Raw genomic sequence first — 18,049 nt, 5'->3', positions numbered from 1 at the left:
CTTCCAGCAATGCTGCAAATAATGAAAAAATCCTGGTACCATTGCATGCACGCTCAAGGTGACTACAGGTGAGGTGAAAATTTGGATTTAATATAAGTTTTGATTTTCACGAGAAAATTCTGAAATTTGAGGTATTATCTTGTGTCTACTTAAATTTCACATTCACATATGAAGTTCAGTGCCAATATGCATAATATATTATTTGAATAACTAAACGAGAACCAGAAAGACGTGCTGTTATATAGACCTAAATCTCACTTTGACCACCATAGTCCACACTACTCCAAATTTCTTTTCCATTAAATCTACTACATCCTAAGTAGACTTTACTTACTGAAAACGCTGTATAAAATCTCGTATAGGAGGACATCCTAGCTCCAAATTCATTTTGTGGCCATATCCAGATTCATAATAATTAATTATATCTTCCATGTATTCCATTACCTGCGGTAAAAAGAAAGAAAAAAAACTAAACATTACACAATAACTTCTGATAATGTCCCTGATAAATATTAACTTATATGTTGAATCAAATGTCAAAATGCAACTTCAAGATTATGCGTAATTGACGAAGCAGCAGACTAGACTAAATTATAATCTAATATTGCATTCCATAGTTCCCTTTCTTTGTTAATTTTGTATGTGTGGCTATATTTAACGGACGTTGAGGCATTAATTAACTCAATTGGCCAATGCATTTTAATACTTTCAGTATCAAAAGGAAAACTTAGCTCTTTCGAGTTTAATTTTTCTTGTAAAAAAAAAATCCACATACGTAAAAAGTATTTTAGCACATAATAATTCATATTTTCTGCCACACAATACATTACAAGGAGACTGCAAAACAAGATGAAAAAAAAACTGTATTGTGTGTGAATAATTTTGAAGGAAATTGGATGTGAAATTTCTTATTTTATAATAACAATAATAATAATAATAATAATAATAATAATAATAATAATAATAATAATAATTACTACTACTACTACAGATAAAGATATCCTATTTATAATACTAAAACATCGCAGCCTGTGAATAATGCTAATATGCAAACTTCAAAACATTTAAAAGTTACGGGTTGCATAAATATCTAGCCGAAAATATTTAGATATTCCTTATTCTATTATAAACGTAAGGAGTCTCAGAATCAATTACGCTAATATTTAGGAGTTCAGAGTCAATTTGCCGACTGCCGACGAGCCGAAAGCTTGTGAATAACAAATAATAAATATTAACAAAAATATCAATGTATGTTGCATATTGAGTTTATTTTAACGTCCCTTTCAGCAACAGGGATTCGTCGCTGTCGACCCGCCGTGCTGCACAGAAGTTCAAGCTGTGGCAGTTAACTCTGCAGTTTATAAAGCAGAAAGAAGTTGGAATACATCAACGGCCAGAAGAAGCTTGCGAAGTCAGGGTGCCGTTACGTTTACCAAAAATCCCTGCGCAAAGTCCTCGTAGTAGATGGCGATACTTATGTGCACTGGGAGCCAGATGAAGTTCCAGAAAGAGGTATTTCCATGCCTCTGATCCAGTTGCGCTGCGATACGACGAAAAAACGAAGAGGCGGAGCAAGTTCAAGAAAATATTGGTGTGGCAAGCAATAGACAGCAAGCGAACAGTTTCAGAGCCCTTTATATCTGAAGGCACCATCAACTCCAAAGTGTAATTCTCGGAATGTTTGAAAAACAGATTCCTTTCTTATCCGGGCACCGAAGAGACAAAGTTTTGTTTTGGCCGGACTTTGCTACGTCGCACTACGGCAAGAATGTCGTCGGGTTTCTTCGTAGTGAAGGCATCCCCTTCGTTGAGATATTCGCCTAATGTAGCCCAAGCGCGGACCATAGAAAATTTGGGCCTTATGTAAACCGAAGTATGCTGGACGTCTCCAAAGTGCCAAAAATATCAGCCAAGAGGTTGTGTGAACTATAGGACTCGACCTGATGCGGAGGGTGATACATAATCTACGGGAAATTTAGTACAAATCAACCTTCAGAACGCCAACCTTACTTGAATTGTTTTGTACGGAGTCCTCATTCTCATGTACTATTTCAGTTCAGAAATAAACTTCAAAAATACATTTCAATCCTTATAGTTTTACCAGCCTACCAATTTCTTGTTCACCCTTTAACTCAAAATCCTTAACATTTGAGATGATTATTGCTTATTTTAATTACGATTTGAGCGTTAGTAGGAAGGCTGACAAAATTTGTTGAAATAGTCAAAATAAAATAGATGTCCCAAAAATAACCTGAAAACATGAATTGTATCTAATTTTAAAAAGTCTTAGTTCACTAGTATTATTACCAACAATTAATCAAGAATGAAAGGAAGGAAAGAACAGGAGCCACATGGAAATAAGGGGGAGACTAAATAATAACTATGTCGAAAGAGTAAACAAAAATTACCCAACAAACCTACAGTAACGCGAACTTGTATGGAAATTCTATTCAAGTTAGTAAAAAAAGCTTAAAAGAAATACGGGGAATGCATGCATCATAGGCAAAGATTAATATAACTAAGCATTAACAAAGAAATACTTACTTTTAATTCTTCTTTAGTAAACACAGCACACCAGGGAGCAAAAGTGTTAATATTCCAAGCTATCTCGTATCTACACATATCAAACATTGATTGAACTTTCTCTGAAAAATAAAAACGAAAGCTTCGAATAGTACAACTATTTTTAAAGAAAATAAGAATGCAGTTGTGTATTATGAAGTGAATTAATAAATTAAGTTTCTAGTCTTACGGGTATAATCTTTACGTTAAAGGAGGGATGATTAATGGAAGGAAACAATGATGGAAGAATCTGTTAGAAGAATAGGAGGAAACAGGATTGCGACAAAACCCATGAACGGTAGTCCTGAGCCAATTACGTAACACTGGTACAGACTGTCTAGTAGGTATCATTGGTAAAATTCACGCAAGTATCGTTTATACTATACAGTTTAAGGGAATCGAAAATTTGCTACTTTCTTTTCCTTTATGCAAATTCATTGATACATATATTTGGATAAATAAATAATTTTTTTCGCATATTAAAAGAATACAAATTTACAAGTATCTTAAATGCACGAATATTTTAATATTTGCAACAAAATAGGCAATTATTAAAAATTATTATTACGAGATTATATCACGTATTTATATTTATTAAATCCAATGTTACGACCCAGACGGAGCTGGGTATAAAGCACAAAAAGCCAGATTTCCTGTTACACGACTTAAGAATAGGACAACCATAGAAGAGTAAGAGGGGGATTGGGTGGGTTATGTTATAAAGATCTTTATGCACCCCTCAACATTGAACATTCAGTAACAAAATGAAATGAATTGAAATCGTTGAGTTTTACGTCCCACAGTTATGCCGGGAAGGCTAAAGGAGACTGATGAAAAACTAATGAAATGGTGGAATGAAGAAAGTCGGAGGAAATGGGAGATTCCCAAGGAAACCTACGCATACTGTGTATGTCCACCAAAAAGTTCACTTGGTGCGAGCTGGGATCGAACCAGGGATTCCAATTCAGTCAAGTGTCACGAAAGACAATGAGATAGAAACATGCAAACATAGCAACAAAAGCACAAATAACACAGAAGAATATTAATACTTTGACGGGGCTAGGCGGTAAGGGCTAAGAAAGACTCAAATTAGTATGGAAGATGAAAGTCAAATGCATGTAGAGATTGTCACAAACTATAAAAGAAGAACCCATTAATGACAAGCAGGGAACTAACGCACACGAGGAAGTGAGAAATAACTATAAACAAGACAATCTAGTGTTTATACACTAGAACTATAAACACTAAATAGGACCTAGAGGTAACGAAGAAACCACTTAGAGATCATTCCGTAGTCATCTCCGAGCAGGATTGGTAAGCCTGCTGATACGCCAAAGCCCGCCCGAAGTTGAACGTGATGAGAATGCACAATTAGATATTGAATACTTTGTCTAGCTACACAGGATGCATACTATTGGTGGGTCATCGCCACGAAGTAGAAATTCATCTATTCATGTTCAATGCAAAGTAAAGTTAGATCCCTCCTTCTGGCGAGATCTGAAACTTGTGTCCCAGACACACAATACAGGTTTCAATACATGCAATTTATTGTTGAGAGCCTGATCCCATTCGAACTACCAGTAATGAGGAGACTGAGCTCTCTTTATATGCAACAACTTTCACTGCACGGTCTGCCTCTTCATTACGCGCTATGTCAACATGGCTGGAAACTCGTCAGTTTTACCTGAAATCCCTGTGACATCTATGACTTGATAGGAGGATTTGCTGGACAAAGATGTTTGCTTTGCTCAAGGATGCTGCTTGGAGTACTTACAAGTAAACCTTACGTTTGGGTGAATCGAGTTGCTGACTGAGACACATATGAAAAAGTAGTACTAAATGTCAGTATTTCAGTGAAGTTTTAGGTGCGAAGCTCCAGGGGTTTAGGAGATACAGCTACCAGAACATCACATGGAAGTACAGAATAGTCTTCATACAGTTGGAGGTAAACGCTCTGTAAGACCTTTTGTAACGACAAAAGATGAATAACAAATATATGGGTACATATTAGGACTAGGGGAAAGTCATATAGTAAAGGTATACCTGACGGCGGCCATCTTGAAATCCGCCATTTTGAATTAAGGTTAAGTTTTTAAAATAGGAATAGGGTCATGTGATACATGATTTAAGACGCAAATTTAATCAGAAGAATAATGGTTACGTTAATTTTGATTTACGCGCAATTGGTAAAAAGTTACAGGGAAATTAAATATTGTTGCTGCATATGTATTAGTCCTTTACCCCACCTTGTAAATTTTGTGTTAATGATAATAACTAAAGAACAAGCAGATGGATAAATATTAGGTCCATGGTAAGAGTTGCCTTGATGGCGGCCATGTTCAAATCCGCCATTTTGAATCAGACAAAAGTTTTAAACAAAACGCATAACAGTGACACCTTATTAATAGCAAATTTTACCTTAATTCCAACGGTATAACCATTTTTGCTTTATCATTAACCAGCACAAAATTAAATGGATCGCTCCTTACGACTACTGCTTTGACGGAATTGTTAACGACAAATGTGTCAAGTGTAACTCGATTGCCTTTGTCAGGTGCAGAGCATTTGTGCAAGTCATGCACTCTTTTCTGAACTACATATTGATTGTACTAATTGAGGACTTTTCTGGAAGAAAGACCCAAGTTCAATTATGACTCGATTCCACTTTGGTCATTTTTCCTTACATTAGCAACTTGTTTATGCGATAACAAGTGCTGGTTAATGATAAAGCAAAAATGGTTATACAGTTGGATTTATGGTAAAAATTGCTATTAATAAGGTGTCACTGTTATGCGTTTTGTTTTAAACTTTTGTCTGATTCAAAATGGCGGATTTGAATATGGCCATCATCAAGGCAACTCTTACCATATATCTAATATTTATCCATCTGCTTTTTATTTAATTATTATCATTAAAACAATTTATAAGGTGGGGTAATGGACTAATACATATGCAGCAACAATATTTAATTTCCCTGTAACTTTTTACCAATTGCGCGTAAATCAAAATTAACGTCACCATTGTTCTTCTGATTAAATTTGCGCCTTAAATCATGTATCACATGACCCTATTCCTATTTTAAAAACTTAACCTTAATTCAAAATGGCGGATTTTAAGATGGCCGCCGTCAGGTATACCCTTACTATATGACTTTCCCCTAGTCCTAATATGTACCCATATATTTGTTATTCATCTTTTGTTGTTACAAGAGGTCTTACAGAGCGTTTACCTCCAACTGTATGAAGACTATTCTGTACTTCCATGTGATGTTCTGGTAGCTGTATCTCCTAAACCCCTGGAGCTTCGCACCTAAAACTTCACTGAAATACTGACCACATTTAGTACTACTTTCTCATATGTGTCTCAATCAGCAACTCGATTCACCCAAACGTAAGGTTTACTTGTTAGAGTCCCAACAGTTTCAACGCCTAGCTACAGAGACCTAACGTAAAGTTCGTAAATCCTAACCAGCTCAGCAGTGAACACTGAAGAAAATGCCTGGAATTTAAAATCATAACTATGAGTAGGTGTAGAAAAAAATTGCGATAGAATCGGCATGTTTGGAACTGCCAATGAAAACTATATTCAAGTCTCGAAACTAGTGTATTTCAATCAAACTTGTTGAAATTCATGAGAACTTGTGCCTTAGTCTCTCATATTTTACCAGATGAAAAAAAAGCTGGACGAAGTATTTCCCATGGGGGCGAAAAGGAAGTAACTTTGACTCTCAGCCAAGAGTCTACAATGCGAATTCTGAAAGATCTGGTAGCGCTCTCCAGTTTTCAGTGTAGATGAAGGGTGTTAAGGTAGATTTTAGATTAGCAAAATAGTAGATCATCAACCGAAGAGGGCTCATTCGCGTCAACATACAGGCTCGGAATAGGACTTATATGGAATGTACCATTCTCCGAACGTATGTCAAGATGAAGTACTCAGTTGATACAACCTGATAAGTCTAGCAGATCCATAAACAATGTATCCATAGTTCAACTGAGCGGATTAGGGTACGATAGTCCTAGAAGGGCAATGCGATCAGCACCCCAAGAAATATGCGACAAAACTTTCAGAAGATGGAGTGCTTGTCAACAAACTTGAGCTCTAGTAAATGGACTGCCTAAAACAAGTGGTGATCAATCTGCAGGCCCAGAAAGTGCATATTGTTAACAAAAGGCAAGCATATATGGTTTAGATAAAAATCCGCATGATATGCGCAGTAACGTAAGTCTTCTCGAAGAAGAAAATAAATTCAGTCGTTGACCTGTGTAGAAGCCTGCTCAGAGTTGTAATTACCTAGCGGCAACGCACATCAGAGGAATATCAAAAGATTGGTCATCCACATACATTTTATGAATTGAAGCTTTCTGTCTCATGGCACTATTCATCATCACAACAGAGTCACACTTAAGATCCTTTCTCATGGAACCATTTTCTTGCAAGAAGCGGTCGGAGATTTTGAATCATAGTCGGACTTGATATTATAGATCTTAATATGGACGCGTACTACACAAAGAATTAGTTGACATGCAATTCCAAGTGGTGTCATAAGCCTTTACAAGATGGCGATCAGGTGTTTGCGGTGGTAAAAAGCATCCTGGATTGCACTCTCAAGGATGAACAAGATTATTATTAGTGGAATAGAAGTTTCAGAAATCACACTGAAGATTGGAAAGCAAGGTGATAATTTCCAAATATCATTGATGCACACTTAGTGCTGTATTTGGAAATTACTAAGTGTGCATTAATCATTTTCTCCAATAATTTTCATAATTAGCATATAACTGGAGCTGAATGTACCCAATTTCCCAGGTTGAAAAGTTGGAAAAATATAAGCTTCAGGCAGGAAGATTGCAAAGCGTAGTACAAAATATAGTCGGGTCCAGATGCAGTGTTTTTAGTGCTGTGAGAACAGTGGTAAGTTTAGCAACAGTAAAAGTGAAGTTGTAATCTTCATTATTTGGTAACGCAAAATGCAAAAGGCCAACATTCTACTCGTGCTTTTACTAGTAGAAAGTCAGGCAAATAATTAGTTGAACTAGAAATTGCAGGAAAATTCTGGCCCAATCCATTGGTAATCTGCTTCTGCTCTGTAATCAGTTCATCTTGCGCAATGAGTGCAGAAATGTCGACGGAACAAATGGTCCTGAAGACGAACTTTGGACCAACAAAATTCATTTAACTATCTGCAGTTAAACTAGAGACATAGTCGCGCCAGCCACGTTGTTTCCTTTGTTTAATCAAGTAGCGTGCCCTGGCACGAAGACGATGAAACCGTGCCAGAAAGTGAAGTTCTCGGCGTCGCGCAAGAATAATTGTGTGTATTTCTTCCAACCATCAAGAAATAATAAGCTTTTGAGAATCCTCGTCTAACAATAAATTCGAGGCTTCAGCAGCAGAGATGATAAACAGAAAGCAGGAGAACTAATACAAAGTCAAAGATGTCAGAAAACTCCCCTTTACACGGCAGAGATCATAAGACAATTGTAAAGCAGATAGCCCAATGAGAATGATCGGAAAGTGATAGCTGACACGTAAATCATGGTAGGCACGCTACTGAAGAGTAACTGCAAGTCATGGTTTGCAGACAAAGATATAGATGTAAATACTTTCCTGTGGCAGTGGCAAAATGTGTTGACTGCAATAATTTAATAAGACAAGGTGTGAAGTGTCGAAAGACTTACAAATTATTGACCTCGAAGTTCGGTAGAGAAGAACCCCCCAGTTCATGCTAAGAGTTGAAGTCCACGACAAGAACTGGAAATCAAATGAAATCTGATTACGTCCCACGTTATGCCGGTTAGGTTAAAGAAGACTGATGATGAGTAATGAATGAAATGGTGGAATGAAGAAAGTGGGAGGAAACGGGAGAACTCCGAGGAAACCCACGCACACCATGTTTGCCCACCACAAAGTTCACTTGGCGGGTGCTGAGATCGAACCCGGGACCCCAAGCACCAGAGATGAACGCTCTACCACTAAACCACCGCGGCCCCTACAAGAACAACTGGGTGTGGGAGTGGACAATATACGTAATCTAGCTCAGCTGATGTAAAAACCTCAGGCTGTATAACGTAACGGTTACAGAAAGATTACAGTACAAGGGAAGTTCAAAAGCTAGGACCTCGAACAGATATCGCTGTTCATCTAAATGGAAATGGAATGACATTTGTCCTATATTCCAAATATTACTCCACTAGCAGCACGACCAACGTCATTCTTGTCATGGCGGTAAACAGTGTGTAAGGCCGAGTAGCAGTAAGGCGACTTTCATGAAAATAAAAAATACAGGATGAATGATAGAAGATATTTAAATTCTTCTAACTGGTAAGTCAGCGTAAGAACCATTCATATTCCATTGTAGAAGAGCCATTATGGGACAGAACTTAGTGTTTCTCAGTTTTTTCTTACCTTTGAAAAGAAGGAAATTATCAAGATCGTCCTCCACCACACCATCCAGAACAGAGGTACCACTGTGAGAGAGTGATGAGTACTGCTATTACGTCCCACGGTTATGCCGGTTAGGCTAAAGGAGACTGATTATGAGAAATGAATGAAATGGTTGAATGAAGAAAGTGGGAGGAAACGGGAGAACTCCGAGAAAACCCACGCACACGGTGTTTGTCCACCACAAATTTCACTTGGCAGGAGCAGGGTAGAGCAACAGGTTGAGATTTAACCCTTTCACTGTGGAAGGCGACGGAAAAAAATTTCCCTAATCTGCGAATGTCGATTATAGTCGACGTGTTAAAATTTGTCTGTATCTTGGTTTTGTCGATTGTAGTCGCCAAAGGTTTTCTGTGTGATTTCTATTGTTTATCGAAAACAATAGAACACAAACAAAAATGAACGGTACAACTTTGGCGACTACTCTCGACAAAGCCAAGATACGGACAAACAAATTTTAACACGTCGACTATAGTCGACATTCGCATGTTAAGGAAATTTTGTTTCTGTCGACAAAAGTCGATTTCCTCTGTGAAAGGGTTAACATATTTTAACTGCACTGTCCGATGTAGACTGTTTTCTTTTGCTTTTGAGCTTAGCGTCTCTCTCAGCAGCAAGGCTATATGAAACATGTAGCCTATAGCTTAACGTGGAATCCGAATCACGTGAACTCCCGACGGGAATCCAACCCGGGTCTTCCACTCCAAAGACGCTTGCTCTAACCGCTTAACCACTCGTGAGTTCACTGTGAACTTCGATTGTAGTAGTACACTCTTTAGTTCGTTTTGACGTAAGTGATGTACTGTAAGCATTGTTGGTTCAAGAACCGCTGAGCAGAATACCCGAGAATTTCTCCAGCAGTAATGGTTTGAGTAGCAGTAGATATTGGTGGCTGCCGTGTAGTTTTCACTACTGGCACAACAGGAAGATCACACGTCTGTGCGCTGACAACATTCAGTGTTCGAGGTGAACGAGTAGATTTCATAGTAGATGAAAGAGTAGAGTTGAAAGTATGCGCCGGCCTTATGCGGTGCTTGGGTTCAGCGGTGGAAGTCTTTTCAATGATCATAAGTTAGCGAATTACTCTATAGTCTTGGAACTCGCACATTCATAAGACCAAGCTGGGTGTGCTGTTTTACAATTTGTACACTTGGGCGGCGTCATACATTGTATTGGATCATGTGCTGCGTCAGAACAATTGTCACGGATGACAAACACTAATGACGTAGATGAGCTGCCAAAAATGCTGCCACTTTAAACACCGCAAAGGAAAGGAATGTAGGGTTTCAGCTTTAAGCGCCACTATTGTTACGCAAGATTGGCAGGTAGGTCTGACATGCCAAACGTAAGAATATAGGAATTCATCCGTTACAGCTCACCAGTATTGCGAGTGTGGATTTGATTTACGTCCACCACATGCTCCTCAAGCATTCTTGATTTCGGCTTCTGACAATATATATATATATATATATATATAAATAAATAAATAAACAATTAGATTGCATTGTTATTCTCTATCTTCTAACTTTGACACATACAACAGGGACCTACATACTTGCAAAATTATGTATAATTTTCAGGTGATACTCACCATAAGTTAAATTATCCTTAAAGCCCAGTCTTTGACTAACATTTCTGATAACAGACTGCATTACGCTTCCTTGTTCAAAGCGTTTGGCCTCAATGAAGGCTTCCGGGTTTCTTTCAATGTCTTCCAGCCATCTAGTACAGTTGTTGTGAGACTGAAAATAAAGAAATCACATGAGAAAAAAAATCTAAGTTACGGCGCTGGGAAGAAATCAACCATTTCCGGTTTCAATATTGATCTATTGATCTAAGTTAGGTTATAGGTTATATATTGATCTAGTGGCCTCCATGGAGGGAAAACTGCTAATAAGAAAAACTGTTTTATGATATGAATTCAGCATGGCAAGAATAGATTTTGAATCAACTCTTAACCGCTTAACTTATAATTTTTTTCGCAAAAGTCGTTCCAAATTTTATATTTTTTTCGGTACAATGTAAATATGCAATTTCAATTTAGTCATTTCGTCAATAAGCATTGGCCTTCAATGCAAAATATTAGCCAAAAATAGTTAAATGAATCTTACCGACATCTAGCGAACACCCATACACTCAGCTGCGTATGGCGAACGTAAGGATTCGTCGTTTAAATTAATATTTAGATCTTTTTTCTTTGCACGAATATATTCGTGTTCATAATTTTAGGGCAAAACAAAAATAACGTAATAATTCGTGGTTTTAAGTTAAGCGGTTAAGGGGCCCATAGACGATCCACGGTTTGTGCAAACACTGTTTGCGCAAGCACTCGGCCATACACGGTTCAACTGTTTGCACACACTTCAGTTCAATTGTGAGTTTGATCGCTTAAACATGTCCACTGAAGCAGCTTGTTTAGCGATAGTAATTGCTTGTGATTTTGGAAGCAGGAAGACCCGCGAAACCAAAAAGGAAGAAGAGGATGTGGATGAAAGAGTGATTCAAGAAACGGTCTAGTTTAGTCATCAAAATTTAATAGTCGAGCTTTAGATAGGTTCGACTGTGTACTTATTTACGAATGGATTTAACTTCATTTGGTAAAATACTGGAAATGATTGCACCTTTTATTCGAAAACAGGATACAAACATGAGGAATGTGATACCTCCCGAGCAGAGGTTGTTTGACACTTTCCGTTATCTTGTGTGCAGAAACACGTACGAGGATAAATTTGAAACAGGCCATTGCACCCGAGACGCCCGCACAATTATAGAAACATGTGAGGCCGCAGTTTTTAGATTCCTGTTTTTATAATCTTCACTCTTTACCTTCCCGACTTCATTTAAATTTCGATAATTGTGTAAAAATTGAACAAATTCTAATTATAGTAGCTAAGGATAATCCGGAGTTGAAGATATGCGTGATACTATCAAATTTAACCCTTGTCCTGGCAAGATATTTTTGTTATGTAGACGGGCAACAGGGCCTAACCAAGTCTATTAGCCTTACCAATTCGATATGTTCATGACTAACTTCGACTAACGATAGAATAATTCAGAATTTTATGTCATCGAAATATTTATGGTTATTGAGAAATTCGAAAGAAAAAAAAATGAAGCTACTGGGCCTGGGAGGCCCCGATTGCCCGGATAAGGGTTAATTGGAGTGCATAATAATGAATCTAACATGCATATTCCATAGTAGTGATCTTTGTGTTTCTTGGGCGGACTCTTACATACAGACACACCACACATTATATATATATATATATATATATATATATATATATATATATATATATATATATATATATATATATATAAATTTATTGGATTTCTTTATGGAATTTTCGCCTAAAATGGCGGACTCAAATCTTATTTATCTTTCATAAAAGTGTCAGATAATTGGTTATGCGAAACTAGAATTAGGCAAAACGTGGCGACACGTGTACAGATGTTGTGAGGAATAACAAGATGATTCATGCTTATATGTGAATGATGCGCTGTGTAGAGATCGCAGGTTCAGCTAGTTAAAATAATTCCTAACAATTTTCATAACATAACGTTATCTTCCTCAAACGTTACTTGGTATGTAGGTAATAGAGACATCATAATATTCAATTGTTCCTTTTTTACAATTTTAAATTTATAATATGTAACAATAAGAATGTTTTAAATTACAGTTTAATTTCAAAATTTTATATTTTACATTACCTTTACATATTTGTCAGGAAAAAATGTTACAAATTAAATATTAAATCCAAACTATTTTTTATATTTTAAAACATATTGTTTATTAAGTTTACAATTGTGATTACAGAATTGTTTATACTAGAAAAAGGAACTCAACACAAGCATGTAGACAAATTTAACAATGCAAGACAATTTAACAATATATGTGTAGAAACAGACTATGAGAACAATAATATAATTATTATTTACCATAGTTTTATATTATAACTGTTATGTTAAAATGAAACTGTAAATTAAAAAAAAAATTATATATATATATATATATATATTATGGTGTGTCTATTACCTATATTAATATGAACATGCGTATGCGAAGGAACGGCTGAAGAAGATAACGTTACGTTATGGAAACTGTTACGAATTATTTTAATAAAGTAGTGCATACTCTGATCAGGAAAATATTTAAATTTCTATATATATATAAAAAAAAAACTATTAAATTTTGATAGCATTATCAAACTACAAGCCAGATATTAATGTTCTATATCATGCTTTCATATTTTCTGGATTACGTTGATCTCATGACAAAAGTTTCCTTACCTTTATGGTGAGATCCTTTTTGTTTCCGGGAAGTATCGTGAATGGATTATCCCCAAATAGACCTTTGGCGAAGGCATATGCGCTTCCACTTGTACGCTCCTCGTCAGTATGTTTGAACTGAAAAAAAAAATAAATAAATAAAATAAAGTATTTCCTTACTAGTACAATGAACATTTGTATATCACCCTGAGTATAATAAGTGTTAGAATCTAGGTTATTTGAGCAAATCATTATGTAGACTTGCGCCAACGAATTCAACTACAATATTTTGAGATAATGAGTAGATATAAATTAAATAGAGGAAAATTTGAAAGAAAAAGGACAATCTTCAGAAAATCAACACAATGCTACTAATGTATACCGCAAGGCATTCTAGTGTGCTAAAAAAAAATCTGAGCATTCGGGACATAATACAATATATATATATATATATATATATATATATATATATATATATATATATATATATATATATATATATATATATATATATATATATATATAATCTCAAGCTGTCTACTAATATTAAATGTATCTAGCATTTCATTGTTCATTGTGTTCAACGACTTGAACGATTGAAATTCTTTACGTCAGAAAGATGTCCCGAATACTCAATAGTTCGTGAGCATAGTGAGTACACGGAAACCGTGAAAGGTTAACTTTGTTTGATTTTGAAGCATGTCGGTCCTTCGACCTCGTAAGATTTCTAATCAAGAAATTTACGGAGACTGGGTCGGTGCAGGGCTATGAACAAAGTGATAGATCATTGGCACTCGAAGAAGAAAACCCTCACCTCATTTTGCTTTGAAGCCTCCAGTGATTCTTCCCGCTGAGGGCATTCTTTAAATTTTGACTTTGAAGAACAACTATTACTCATTTACGGTTCAAAGTGATATAATTTCTTTAACTTTTCTTTTCAATTCTTTTTTATTTTAATAATGCGCATAGCATTTTTAAATATTTCTTTTTAAAAATACATTAATTGCAAAATATTTTTCTTGCTCGTAGAAATATTAAGCTGGCTTTGCAAGTGATGGTATAGGGACCAACTTCATAGCAATGGCTTCACTCTGTTACTATGGATAATATGTAAATTGCTAATCGTTTAATAAATTCTGGAAGCGAAATCTTAAAATAAAATGTTCCGAGACATATGGAGACATACATGTTTGTGGTATATCTAACTTCCACCCAAAAAAGAATCAGGCACAATATTTTCTGCATCAAACGTGGAAGTGTTAAAAATTTGATCGTACGTTTGAACTCCCCTGCATCATTGAAAAGAAGAGGAAAAAATGCTTATCGTTTAAATTGTGTAACGATTATGGGTGGACAAAAGGTGTCCTAATGTCAAGGATACCAATTACTTGAGAGGTCCGTACAAACTACAAGAGGTCCTTTCCTCCCATACCATGGGATCTACTGGACCATTGCCGCCACTGTCAAAATGTTTTGAATGCGAAAGACGTAATTGCTGTATCAAGGATTTAAACCTTAACAGCCCCTAATTAAGCTAGGAAGATAATTTTGGTATCAATGTGTTCGTGAAGCATAAAGCTTACTGTCGATATGCACTTTATGATGTAGGGGGTACCACTGCGGAGAGGGGGAGGGTAAATTTCGTGTTTTGTGGATCAGTTTTTTCGTGGGGCATTTTTCCCTTTGGGGTAGTCATAAAAATTGGTATGTGAAGCAATGAAGTAATACATGCACTAATCCATTCCACTACACGTTAATACTGTGCAAAAGCACTTTTGGCTAGTACTGGAGGTGTAGGGGAGGGGCGAAGTTGGTCAATTTTTTGAATCAGTTTTTGGACGTAAATTTCATTTATTTTCTGGGCGTTTCTATGAGACAAGAGATCTTTTCACTAAATTGACCTAGAAGTAATTCTTGTTTCTGTATTTTCTAGGGACAGTAATAATAATAATAATAATAATAATAATAATAATAATAATAATAATAATAATAATAATAATAATAATAATAAAGATGTGCATATAACGTGACACTATGGTAGGGGGTCAGGGCGACGTGAAGGTGTGCAACAGCCCTTCGAAAATGAAATACAGGGAGTTTATAGGATTTTTTTTTTCTGAATTTTTATCTCGCTTTGTATTGCAGCAATGGCTACCATTTATTATATTACTGTCACAAGTGTATTGCCTACACAGCTTCATTTTGTCAGAGTGACTGTAAGGGTTACAGTAACCCCCCAAATTTTATTTTAAAGGGATTTTCTTTTGTTTCTTCTTGTAGGAATAGGGAGAGAATTGCACAAGTGTTACCTCGTTGGAATCAGTGTTCCAAAAGCTTTCCAACGAGGTGTTAATCATTACCCTGTTATAATTTGGGGCATCACCAGAGCCTCAATGTAAGAGTCTACGATTTCGTTTAAATCCCCTTCCCTGTCTAAAGGTACAGCCTGCAGCAAAAAACCTGCAACATGAGCATGTAGGTTTATTTCGAAACTACTTATTTATTACTTATTTTAGAACTTACTTATTTTGGAGCAAAAGACTTCGTCGTTTCACAAACTTACATGCTCATGTTGAAGGTTTTTTGCTGCGGACTGTACATCTTCTATACTATAGAAACTAACTAAATATAGAAAATTTAGCAACTTACAACAAAAAGATTTTCACTGAAGTTCTTCTGTAGAATCGTCGGGAATCTTTGTTGATATCTTCTTGCGACCTCACTTAGCTCCCATTTTCCTTTCTCAGTGAGACGAGTCATCTTGTCCTCTGTCACGTCAAATTTCCAACGTTGCAAATTCTCCAAATCAGATAGACACAAGTGTCCCCCTACAAAAAAATCAACCTCAAATTATTAGGACAGTACACAAGTTAGCTTTATTTACGGATGTTCAAATTGATTTATTAAACTTCCATTTCATTTTAATAAAAAGCAATCTTGTAAAGCTATAAAATTACTCTTACTTAACTGAAAGCTAACTGTTTGATCGAAACATTTATACTAGAGCAATCAATTCTTTTGAAAGTCTTTCTTTCCTCCTCCTACAAACCAACTTTATGTATTGAAAAATAAATAAATTACAACTTAGATGTATTAATGCACAGTTGCTCGATCTCAAGCAGTTTAATTCACGACTTTTCCTTCAAATTATGCTTTCCACTCAAAGTCATTAATGTACGCGAAATTTCTGCAAGGAAGGGGTTTGAAATTCCCAGATTGTATCATTTCAGGTGTATCGTAATATGGTGAATGTTTATGTTTGCATAATACCTTGCTCAAAGGGGGAGTTAAACCAGGGAATTTAGTCTTACGCACGCCACTACTGTTCAAAATAAAACTAATTTCATAAATACTGCTTCTTTCAAATATTAGTTTTCTTTAAAAAAATCTTTTAAAGATAAGACCGTATATATATATATATATATATATATATATATATATATATATATATATATATATATATATTCATTTACAATATGTAGCACACGTAGTGCAACAATTAGGAAATTATACTGGACATGTAAAAATGAATGAGTAATTGGTGGAATCAACTTCGGTTTATTCAAAGTATAAACCACCTTTGTCCATACACCTTTACATAATCAAGGAATGCGTGGGATGAAGTTCTGGAATGTAAGGAATTCAAGGTCCTAGGCACTGCTTTCTGGTTATGAAAAAAAAATTCTCGACAAGCAATCCTTGAGTCGTGCTTTTAATTTGGAGAAAAAGTAATCAGAGGGTGTCAAGTCGGGTAAGTATGTGGAGTGTGGTAACAAATTTAGTTCCCTTTCAGCAACGGTTATCAGTTCATTGCAATGAAGTTCTTTCCAGTATGTTTCGTTAAGGAATGGAGCACGAAACGTGCACACAGCTTGTTTCTTTGAATCCTCCGTCATTATTTGGACAACAGTCTCCTTATTCACCCTCCGTGAAGTCTAATATTACCCTGAGACTTTCTTATAGATCACTGAAAATGATATCCCCCCCCAACCTTGTCAATTATTTCAGCTGTTTTTACAAATTTGCTTCGATTTCGGCGCTCATAAAGAATCTCGATTTTTGGATGCCACATGATTAGACAAAAACATTGACTCAATCGAATTTTTACCTATTGAAACATAACATAACTCGAGCCATATCTGAAGTGGTTGATTACGAGTGATAAATGAGTAGCTTCCGACAACAATGAGCGAAAATTATCGTTGTTGAAGCGAAAAGATGATTTAGAGTTTGTGGCAAAGTTCACTCTGACGCCCAGCAAGGTTATACTGTTTGTTTGGTGGTATTGAGAAAACCTTGTGCATCACTAACTGCTGTCACTGGGCAAAACGATAAGACTCAGACCTATATTATCGACAATTAGCGCTATTGCACTTAGCAAAGGAAACACCTGGAATTAACACACAGGGGATGTAGATTACGCTGACGCCACCACACCCGAAACATTTTTAAGACAGGGGGTCCGTCAGAAATTGCAGCAACTTGGCTGGAAAGTTTTAATACACCCACTGTATAGCCCGGACCTGGCACCGTTAGATTAGTTTTGATCTCTACAGAACTCCCTGAATGGTGTTAAGTTAGTTTTAAAACAAACCTGTGAAAATCATGTTTCACCATTTTCTGACCAGTTAGCACAGAAGTTCTACACCGACTGGACCATGCTGTTGCCGGAGAAAAGGCAGATCGAATAAAACTGTGTATATGTGCTTTCCTAATGTTATTTTAAAAATCAAATTGTTCTCAACGTTGATCTTACAAGTATCAATACTTCTTAGTC

At 36.1% G+C, this 18,049-nt stretch overlaps 1 protein-coding gene across 1 annotated transcript in view; it reads right to left on the bottom strand.

The window, feature by feature from the left end:
• LOC145664735 (multiple inositol polyphosphate phosphatase 1-like) overlaps positions 1 to 18,049 on the bottom strand; it is a 42,033-nt gene that overhangs the window by 10,391 nt on the left and 13,593 nt on the right. Inside the window, exons 3-7 of the mRNA XM_081731623.1 lie at positions 15,922 to 16,100; positions 13,294 to 13,410; positions 10,595 to 10,745; positions 2,545 to 2,645; positions 335 to 444 (exon numbers count right to left, since the gene is read on the bottom strand). Coding sequence (XP_081587749.1) covers positions 335 to 444; positions 2,545 to 2,645; positions 10,595 to 10,745; positions 13,294 to 13,410; positions 15,922 to 16,100 — 658 coding nt within the window. The remainder of the gene's footprint in view (positions 1 to 334; positions 445 to 2,544; positions 2,646 to 10,594; positions 10,746 to 13,293; positions 13,411 to 15,921; positions 16,101 to 18,049) is intronic.

The sequence above is a fragment of the Thermobia domestica genome, chromosome 11 (genome assembly GCF_964235325.1).
Source record: "Thermobia domestica chromosome 11, izTheDome1.hap1.1, whole genome shotgun sequence".
NCBI lineage: Eukaryota > Metazoa > Arthropoda > Insecta > Zygentoma > Lepismatidae > Thermobia > Thermobia domestica.
Note: the sequence above shows the minus strand (reverse complement) of the source record. Positions and strands in the feature narration are given on the sequence as shown.